Source organism: Saccoglossus kowalevskii, chromosome 14 (genome assembly GCF_978046115.1).
Source record: "Saccoglossus kowalevskii chromosome 14, keSacKowa6.1, whole genome shotgun sequence".
Classification (NCBI taxonomy): Eukaryota; Metazoa; Hemichordata; class Enteropneusta; family Harrimaniidae; genus Saccoglossus; species Saccoglossus kowalevskii.
In genome coordinates this window covers 12,943,881-12,955,262 of record NC_140654.1, presented here as the reverse complement: position 1 = coordinate 12,955,262, position 11,382 = coordinate 12,943,881, and the positions used below count along the sequence as shown (strand labels likewise).

General features: G+C 35.8%; 1 protein-coding gene across 4 annotated transcripts in view; it reads right to left on the bottom strand.

Moving 5' to 3' along the window:
* Positions 1 to 1,701: 1,701 nt before the first annotated feature.
* The window catches only part of LOC102805499 (diacylglycerol kinase theta-like), a 117,693-nt gene continuing 108,012 nt past the window's right edge, over positions 1,702 to 11,382 (bottom strand). For 3 of the 4 annotated variants that reach the window (XM_085507921.1, XM_085507922.1, XM_085507924.1), the window contains 3 exons: positions 7,661 to 7,832; positions 7,378 to 7,476; positions 1,702 to 5,864 (listed from right to left, as the gene is read on the bottom strand). In XM_085507921.1, coding sequence (XP_085364047.1) covers positions 5,691 to 5,864; positions 7,378 to 7,476; positions 7,661 to 7,832 — 445 coding nt within the window. In that variant the 3' untranslated portion in view covers positions 1,702 to 5,690. Of the gene's footprint in view, positions 5,960 to 7,377; positions 7,477 to 7,660; positions 7,833 to 11,382 lie in introns of all 4 variants that reach the window. The other variant, XM_085507923.1, reaches the window with a different exon arrangement.

Here is an 11,382-nt window from a genome sequence, read left to right as displayed (position 1 = left end):
ACAGACTCAATTCCCCACGTCTGTGCAGGAGACTACCTCTTGCTTTAATATTTTCTGTTAAAAATATACTTTTAATTTCACAGACTGAATTGGATGAGACACCAGAACATTGTAAGTCAGGTTGAGGTTGTTATGCCCCCTGTGTTGATGTTAGGATAGTTGATTTAGATGGCGAATAAGACTTGATCACATCGTGAAAGTGCATCTTACAATCAAAAATGTCCTATTTTGCCAAAAATACTAAAGGTGTTATATTTTTATTTTTTACATTTTAAGGTTAGAAAAATAAAATTTGACGAAACTAAAGTTTGCATGTGGTAGGCAAGATGTTTGATTACCCAGAATTACAGAAATCACAATTTGCACACAAATTAACTAATCTAAGCAAAATGAACGAGTAGCTCAACCAGATCGATTTACAAGATTGTTCCTAATTGGTGGACCATCCCTAACAGTCAGGCCAATCAGAAAGCAGCTTGTTTATTGACAGGTTTATTTTGACGTATAAAATTCTACCTTGTATATTTGCCTCGACTCGACCGACAATCTCAACAACTATATATGTATACACATTTGGGATCTTTGTGTGTTTATTTACTGTTTGCAATTCATGAAATGGCATCTAGCAATAAAAAGTACATGTGTAATGTGTTTCATATTTATTGTCTATATTCCCCAGTACATTTTTCACATACCGGTAATTAGTCCCAAAGTCTGAGACTAGGACTTGTGTTTTGCCTGTCCATCATGATTTCTTGGACATGATGTAAATTCGGTATAAAAGCAAGATATATAACAAGCTGATTATTACCTTCTTGAAAAAAGAAATATGGTAACACGTCGTTTAACTCTAAACATCAGACTTGATAGATTACTGATGTACCGGTATACGATCATTTTGTGATTGGTTACCTTTGACTGGTGGCAGCTTTTGTCCGGCACGTTTCTCGGGCAACCTTGGGCGATTTCATTCCTTGTATGAACAACACATTTTGTAATTTGATTCACCCATGGTTCCCACATACAGAGTATCAAATTTTTGAACTGGTTGTTTGTGAGAGGAAATCAAAACTGAAAAGAATCGTGAAAAGGTCCACTTTACATGCCAAGCATCAAAACAATTGAACTGGTAGTTTTTAAGTCAAAAATATAATTGTTGATGGATGCTTGACATGGAGTATTGTACCAAACCAGGGGTCAAACATATTGGCTTAGATGTGGTCTTGGGGAGAAGATAGCGCCATGCAATAGTCAAATATACTGGCGAAAATGTGGTCTTGGGTAAGGGGCATTGCACTGGGTCGGGTGTGGTGAAAGAAGAGAAGATAGCACCACACAAAGAGGGTCAAATATACTGGCTGAAAAGTGGTCTTGGGTCAAATAAACTGGCTAAAATGTGGTGCTGGGGAACATTGCACCACACCAGGAGGTCTAATGAAATGGCTAAAATGTGGTGCTGGGGAACTATTGCACCACACCAGGAGGTCTAATGAAATGGCTAAAATGTGGTGCTGGGGAAACATTGCACCACACCAGGAGGTCTAATGAAATGGCTAAAATGTGGTGCTGGGGAACATTGCACTACACCAGACCCTCGGGTGTGGTTCTTGGAGCATTAGAATGGCTAGTGACAATATAAACATACCAGGACAGAACATACTGGTAAGTGGCAACAGGCTGAATAAAACACAGACAAGCATATACTCTTTACATTATAGTTTATTTGTACAGAGAATTACTTCATAGGGTGCTATTACATACTAGAATTATAATATTTATCAATAATTTAAAAGCATAATTTGTAATAAGTAAATGTATATTACAAGATCATCTCAAGAAATGAAAGCAATGATATTTGGAAACTGAATTTTGAAAAACAAATGTGGAAACTACTGAGAACAAAGAGGAAATAACCTAAAACAGAATTCCCCTTGAAAGCTGCTACATCAGTGAGCCTTTTTTTTTTAATTGGACAATTCTAAAACCACATGCACAATACCTAGTGTCAAAAGCCATTTGGAAAAAAAAAAATCATCTTATTGTTGAAGGACAATGCAAGAAATATCTGACTCGTGTCACAAATTTGAATCACAGTATTTCTTTGTAAATAAAATTTTAAAAAAAAAATTAAAAACTTGTTTAAAAATGTGGCAGAGTCAGTCTGGGAAATTGTGCTGAATAGCTACAGAGTAGGTGACTTGTGTCTCATTCATATTTTAATTTAAAATGTTTCTCGTTAAGCTTAACACTGAAATGAGAATTGGACAACGCACTGATGCTGACTGATCAAATTAAATCAAGGAATTTAAATCAATTACTGCATTGAATTAACCTGAGAGCTTCGTCTCTAATCAGTAAACTGTACAAAATAAATATTTGAATAAAATATGTTGCAGGGGGCTGGTAGTTTGGTAGAATTTGATACAAACAGAGAAAATTAATCTTGCACTTTCTTTTATTGAAAAAAAAAAATGGCAGATTATAAAAAACTAGATCTGCAACTGTTAGACTGGATAAAAATTTTAAATAGTATTTTAGGCTTCTGTTAACAACATTGGTGAATTACTGTCAGATTTAGCTGCTCCATATTATTTTAGTTTCACCACCCACGGCAAAGCCAAATTACAAACTATCAAATGATAACATGTTATCACCATTAAAAAAAAGTATATATTATATATTTGCTACATGTTATTTTCTCTTTTTCTTTTCCAAGGTTGCTTAATGAGTTGACAAGTAACAATAATTTAGCATGAGCCATAGTGTCTAAACACCCTTAGTGGAAGCCCAGCTATTGATTAGGGCTCATCTGGAAAATGATTCATAATTGTCTATTGGTTTATTACACATATAAATGTGGGTGACAGCCAATCACATCAAGCGTTTCATAGAAATTGGGACCCCCTCCTATGATAATAAAACAGATAAGTACATTTGTAATATAACTTTAAAAAAAAATAGCTTAATTGCATTGAGTGTTTCGGCCTGATATGTATACATGAAAGTAAACTGGGAGTTTCCAGAAGGGCGCCCTCTTGAGTTTAATTTTATCTATTGAAACACAGGAAATGGCATTTTGAGATGCATATACCATCACAGGGAGTGAAAAATAATACTTCAATCATTGACTGGTTTCAATAAAAAATAATAAATAATAAATCTCTAAAACAAAAAAATATTTTGAAAAAACATGACAGAAAAAAATTTTTTGCCAACTACAACGATTGTTATCTTTGTTCCAACACTTATAAGAATCAACAACTTTCAGTTTTGAGAAACAAGAAACTGGATGCTGGAAGATGGAAACTAAAAGATTCATATTTACATCATAAAATATTAAAATTACATTTACAACAATGAAGGTATGCTTGAAAATACAATGGAATTATTGGTTATTGTTCAGTCAATAAGAGTTGGCAATTTACGTGATGCTCTCTGAAATAAACAACTCATGCAGGAGGAGAGGAAAGAGACTATACACAAATTAACCCATCTGATACATACATCTTGTTCCCAATCTCAGATGCTAGGTAGACATGATTAAAGTGTCAGACACAGATCAAAACAAATGGTAACCAAGGTGATACAGACCAACACAGATGGCAACCAAGGTGATACAGACCAACACAAATGGTAACCATGGAAAGAGGCGCAGATTCATGCATTTTGTACACCAAATAATATACAAAGGCTAATTGCCCAAACTTCACAAGACGTGTAAAAAAAACAAAAACAAAAAACAGACATGAGCCACTGAGCTGTTACTGATACTATCCACAAAAAATGCACGGAAGTACAAATTTGTTTGTTTGTTCAAATTAACAAACTGCCGAGATATACTGCAACCTTTCTGCACGAAACGTTGCACATTGATTTTACAAAGCATACATCACATGTCATGGTGTTTTCACTCTCTCTGGCCACAGAGAATAACATAAGCCAATCACTGTACAATGGTGAGAGGAATTAAATTAACATAAATTTATGATATTTGGAGTAAAGGGCAGATAGGAACTATGTACTGCACAACCACGACAGAGCAGATAATTTTCACACTTTCCATAATGTATGCAAGTTCTTGACCGCCACCATGTCTTTCTACGCAAAATAACCCCAGTGAAATTATCACTGCTTCAAAATGGTTTTCCCTGAAAATTTGTCTCTCATTAGTAAACAGTTTTCACAGCAGATAATTGTTTTCACCGACTGGACTCGTTTAATAGAAAAGTTTGAAATGACTTACAAGCTGATACATCATCTCTTAGAAACTATTGCCGACTCAATCAGCCACGAATAATATTTTATAACAAGTGCGGTAAAACATTAAAAGAAACAACCATAAATTATTATTCCTTCCTCCCTCACTAGTAAACTGCAGTATAACCCTAAGTTTCAGTATACATTTTTCTCCTTCCACATTGGGAGAAAACCTGTAGAAAGTAAAATATACAGTGTCTATTAAACGATATGCATTTGATGCCACAGTATCTTAATTGATTACAATGATGACCATGACTTTGATTCTTGTGTACATATTAAAGCCTCCTACAGTAAAGTGTGCTCTGAATGGAAAACAATGGACTATTCTATATTGGATGAGGGATGGAAGCTACTATGAGCCAAGGTGGGTTGCTGTGACTAAGCACTGACCAAAGCTTCTGAATGAGAATGAAAGACAGTCATAGCCTGAGATACACTTGATTCTACATGTTGCAGTAACAGATTTATTATTACTTTTAAAATATATTAAAATTTAGCAAAATACTAATATGACACTATTGAATGCACCCATGAATTCATGGCAAGAAAGAAATTGAACATAGCATGCGTCATTTTCAAAACATCAAGAATTATAATAAAATTGCTTAAAACATTGCACAATGTCTTCTTTTTTTTTTTTACAGTTAAATAAAAATGTAAGCAAATGTGACTGCTAATAATGAGAATGAGGAGAGTTCCTTAGAAATGGTTGCTTGTTGGTCTCTTGCATTGTCCAAGGTTGTGATAAGGAGAAACCATACTATCTACACAAATGACTAAAACATGGACAGAGAACATCGTTATGATGACCTTTTTTGGAAAAGATGAAATTTCTAAAAACTTTGGTGTAATAGATGGGTAAAGAAATCTATATCAGAAACAGTTTTGGTTAGGCATAATTATCAACAGATAAGCAAAAACTTTAAATTCAGGTTCGGCGTCATTACTGAAATCTGTCTTATATATATCTATATGTATATATAAATATATATAAAACAGACATATATTTATGTATGACCCAAATATCACCTTTGATCTTGAAACAACTACTCGGGTGATAGAAGATGTGAATTGAAATTTTAATATAATAAGTCATGAATATTAAACAGAATATTTACATGAATTAAGGTCCTAGAGTATACCTTTCACAATTACCATGATTTAAAAAAAAATAAAATAAATAGCATCCTCTGAAAGTGGTGAAAAATCTAGTTACAGTAGTGGGTATTTCTTGTCTATTGAGGAATATGTGAGCGAAATGATGCGGCTACTGTGTACAACCATCACCGATCCTGATGCCTGATGTCACATGATTCGTACAAGACGAGACATTCACTGACTCAGTTCGCGGCTCTTTGCTGTTTGCTGTTTGCTGTTTCCAGTAGCATCAATATGATTCCATTGTCTTTGTCTGTACATGTTACCTTATTTTACACTTTGTTCAATTCCTCGCTACGAACTGCTACAAGTCTCGGAGCTTCAGTCTTCTTTGTTTCACCGTCAACTGGTGATTTTCTATCTTCAGTTGGCGATGTAGCATTTAATATAGTGGGTTCTGTATTTCTTCGTTTGATCTTCAGCTTGCTTTTCTTCAGCATCGTTGCCTAGGTGATAAAGACATGGTTGGAACAGGGTATTAGCAATGAATTTGGGGGTCTGTGTTTCGCCGCTGAATCTTGCTTTTCTTCAACATTGTAGCCTACAGAGAGATTGGTGAGAGTTGGAAGGTTAGCATGGGATCCCGCAATCTAACTGGCCAACTCTAATCAGGTGATCAAAATTCTGTTTACTGATTGGCTAATTTTGTATCATTTTCTTATATTTTAATTTTCAAAGGCATGCATCCCATCCTATTGTTAAAGTCACATGACAAACACATGGCAAGAAATCCAGGTGATTGTCACATGACTAATAGGCAAAGAAATTGAAAAAGAGAGAAAAAAAGTTACTTGACTTGACCTGCAATTTGAAACAGAATGAATTATTCTGATGTCAAAAGTAGAAGAATGAACTAAAAAAATCTAGTTACAAATCCACTCAGTTTTATACACACATGCAAGAATTAAGAAGAATTAGGAAAAGAGATAGAAAAATGCACACCAAATTAAGAAAAAAAAGTATGAAGTGTGAAGTTAAATGAGAAGGATTGTTAAGAAACAAGTTTATAAATCTCATCAGCCGTTTTCAGGCATGATATATCAACTGCAGTTCCATGCAATACATATTCAAGACACAATATTAATGTATTTCAAAGCAATATTCCACCACTTGAAAATATACGACTACATCACTTCAACAATAAGGTTAAACCCTCAACACCACCACCACAATACATACCTGCAGTGCTGATCTAGTGATGACTACATCACCTCAACAATAAGGTTAAACTCTCAACATCACCACCACAATACATACCTGCAGTGCTGATCTAGTGATGACTACATCACCTCAACAATAAGGTAAAACCCTCAGCATCACCACCACAATACATACCTGTAGTGCTGATCTAGTGATGACTACATCACCTCAACAATAAGGTTAAACCCTCAACATCACCACCACAATACATACCTGCAGTGCTGATCTAGTGATGACTACATCACCTCAACAATAAGGTAAAACCCTCAACATCACCAACACAATACATACCTGTAGTGCTGATCTAGTGATGACTACATCACCTCAACAATAAGGTTAAACCCTCAACATCACCACCACAATACATACCTGTAGTGCTGATCTAGTGATGACTACATCACCTCAACAATAAGGTTAAACCCTCAACATCACCAACACAATACATACCTGCAGTGCTGATCTAGTGATGACTACATCACCTCAACAATAAGGTAAAACCCTCAACATCACCAACACAATACATACCTGTAGTGCTGATCTAGTGATGACTACATCACCTCAACAATAAGGTAAAACCCTCAACATCACCAACACAATACATACCTGTAGTGCTGATCTAGTGATGACTACATCACCTCAACAATAAGGTTAAACCCTCAACATCACCACCACAATACATACCTGTAGTGCTGATCTAGTGATGACTACATCACCTCAACAATAAGGTTAAACCCTCAACACCACCAACACAATACATACCTGCAGTGCTGATCTAGTGATGACTACTTGTCCAGCAAGTTGCATCCATGGCTCACCATCTACTTGTACTGGCATGTCACTGTTCATCCAGAATCGAATCTATTCAGGAAATGCATAAACAATGTTTACATGGTCAAATAATAACCAAGGATGACAATTAACTACAAACATTTTCTGTATATTATATTTATAAGTCCTAGCAATTTTCACCAATTTTATAATCACATCAAATTGCCAAGCCCATCCACTGATTCATTATTATTTTCTGAAGCAGGAGACTTACATGTGAGCCTTGCGCTATTCGGATACCAGTCCTTAAGCCACTTTGTATTTGGCCCATGTGGACGATGCCAGTCAGGCCGATGACTTCTAATTGGCCATCAGAGGGTGAAGGTTTCTTCCAGCGACCACTGCCGTCATCATCTTGACCCCATATGTCAGCTCCTGAGCCCCAGCTGCAGTTAAAGAAAACAAAATATGTAGTTATACATGACCACTAAATCTTTCCTTGATTGTTTCTTCAGATTGTTCTCGATTAGCCACCTACCACTGATGTCTAATCAACAAACCAAGCAGGGAATGCCTTTCTTGTTTAAATTTTCCCTGATTGGCAACATAACACTAACACCTAAACAACAAGTCATTGTTAATGACATAGTCCCTGTTGCAATTAGAGGGAATTTTATTCATGCCTAAGATAAAGTGATATGGCCAAAAAGCAAGATGGCTGCAAGTCTTTTATCTGATCACAGATTGAATCATTATGGACATGTATCGCTACATGCATTATATAATTATGCAATCACATTGGATAAGCAAAGCACTAGTCATGTGACCAGGTAAATAGTTTCTGAATGAATTTGTAGTGCCAGGTTGAGAGTGAGTAATAGACTAATCTAGTACATGTATAACAAAAAAATCAGATTTATTAAATGACTTTTGAAGTATCTTAAGCATTTGCCCGTGGTGTTACCCGATGACACTCTTTCTAACAATGTTTTCATGGTGGGAAATTAAGGCACTATACAATTTAAGGTATAGATGCAGGTTCGTGGGCACTTGGGAGTGAATTTTCTTTTTTTTTTTTGCTTATTATTATCCAAACAGTCTTCGCTATAGACTGTTAAAATTTCACAGCATTATGAATAGTGGAACATACTCAAAAGACGATTTTAAAAAATAGAAAATTGGTATAGACATTCTCTCTTTTGAATGCTTAGCAAGATTTAGCAAGGCTGTACATAAATAATCAAAAAGAAACATGGTGAAAAAAAAGTAATGACGGGAAGTCCATATTATGCACTATATTTAACTTTTTACAAAACGATAATTGGTTTAAATTTGGAACTGTTACAGCCATTTTAATTATGAGCATTAGCAAACTTCTTACTGTTTTTCAGTTTACCATGGAAGTTCAAATCTGAATAGCTCGCACAATTCTTGTTTATTTTGAGTGAAACTTTCACACAACGTTTATCAGTTGTTTATTAACAAAGGGGCATCCAGGCGTATATTTAGTATGTTTTGTTTTCATATTACAAAGTTGTCAAGCAGGATGTGTGCCGTATAGTCAATCCCGGTCAGTATTTCACACTTTGAATGTTATTGTCCGAGAATGCAAAGCTTTAAAAATAAGCCCAGACGTCCTTTTGTTAGTAGAGACATTGTCAAAATAGTGTGAAAATGTCAAGACAAACTGACAAAAACTGTGGGAGCTAATTAATTTTCAATCTCTCTGACCAACCAGAAAACACAAACGGAGATAATGGCCGTTTTATGAAAGTGACGTTAATCTTCCACAAAAATGGCTATTGCATCACGATGACATGCCAAAATCCATCATACACCGACACTTGCTGATGTTCAATTGTCAGATAAAAAAATAAAATAAAAATATTTACAATACTAGGGAAACGGACGTAAAATCGTCCGCAGAGTCAAAACCTTGCGTGAAAACTGACATGGCGTCGTGTTATCAATTCCACTGAGGGAGGGACACAATGGATTACGTAAAGCCGATGACATAATTATACAGTTATACAAACATAGCGATCCCCATTGGGTGGGTTGAGTCTAAATTTACCTTTCCTCAAACCTTTAAAAAACACTCTGTATGACGCAGTTTTTCACGATCTCTGGTAAAATGGACCGTGCGAAGTTAGATGACCAGGTTGAAATGGGCCGTAATATTTCGCTACACAACGGCTATTCACAGTTTCTGTACTCAATCGCTCAAACGCCGGTGAGAAAAAGTCGAAATGGAAGACAACTTTTGTAAATCGAAACAGGTTTCATTCAACTGATGAGCAGACGAGACGGGTAGATAAAAATTAAAACAAACCCTGACCTCTGGGAAATACCTCATTCATAGAGTGCCATAGTACCAGAGGTTGCCGAGCACGGCCGTACAACGTACTTTGCGACATCGCTACAGATGCATGCTAGCTGACAAGGGGGTTTCCGATTAAGGTAACATAGATGGCATCGCAGAGTGCGTGATTTTTCCGCGGTGTTTAAAAATAGCATCTCGTTGCCTGTGTTTCTGTAATTTTCGGGGTATTTTTTATTTTTAATTAACCGAGCATTTCACGTTTGTGTATCTTGCCACTGAAAAGTTAGTTATCGATGACAGCACATCAATGGTCTGAATGATGTTTATCCACTACATCGCAATGCTATCAGCACGGTGATCGTTACAGTGAAACGACAAATGTGTAATTAGTCAGTTTTATAATGCATTCGGAGAAAAAAATGCGTAAAAAAAAATATTTAACAGTACTCCACTGGAAGCTGCCAGGCTAGAAGTTGGCGACATGTTGCGAGATAAGGGTAAACAAGTTTACTTATCATTTACAACTGTAAGATTTTTGTATTCCGCTTGCATGCTGGAAGCGTCTACGTCTTGTCTTTTTTTTGTAGTTTGCAAGACTAGTTTATAGCGCTTGAGGTAAGTTAAACAGGGTCACGGACAGGAAGTTACACATCACCGCACCGTAACCAGCAACTCATTTGCATATAACATCAACAGTGACTTGTCAATCAAAGAGCAACGTAAACAAATCTATACCTTAATGAGAATGAAACACAAGTCAAACATTAACCTTTTCACCACCAGACTTTCTCATCCAAATTTTTCTGCCTTTTTTTTCATACTAATGAAGCCTAATTTTGGAGCCAACAGGCAAAATTTGAGTAAATTTTCACTTTTCAGTTCAGAAGAAAAGCTGAGAAAATTTGTTTTCAAAGTTGACGAAGAGGCGTACTGAACAGAAAATGCGCCAAATTATCAGACAATGATGACATTGGTAGAGATGTTTTTTCAATAAAGCAAACGTACTATAGATATACATGTAAACCCATTGTTATGCTTTTTATCCATTTTCAATGCTTGAACCCCCCTTTCACGTGGCCCCTCGGTAAGTCATGAACCTGTCGCGCTTGGATCCTGTCACCCACAACTTAGCGAGGAGTCACTGTAATTGTAAAACGAATTGTCATGAACATGTATAATTTATGTACTGGTAACCAAATTTAATTAACATAATCCCGGCACTACATATTGCTTAAAAACCTTGAGATTAATTAAGATAAGAGAAAGAATTTTAAGAACAATTTTTGGAGCTTTGGGGTATAACATTTATTAAACTGTGTATGGCATATGCATGTACGTACATTTAAATTAACTATACTTGAAAAACCACATGCAGTAAGGCAGTTATATAAAAATATCAATATCAAGCCAACTATAGCTCGAACTTCCCAGTTGTCAGGGCAACCATTTTCAAAGCCGAAATTGATACAATTTCCTGAGCATTATTGAATAATATAGGGAATATATAAGGGTAAACTTATTGGCCATCAAGACAATTGCCTTTAATGCCTTTGTGAAGTTCAAGCCTTGTTGTGGACATTGGTGTTTGCGTTAATTTTGTTGACTGACTCGCCATCCAAGAGCGATATCGATTTCATCAACAATACTCAAAAAACATAAAGTTACAAGTGACA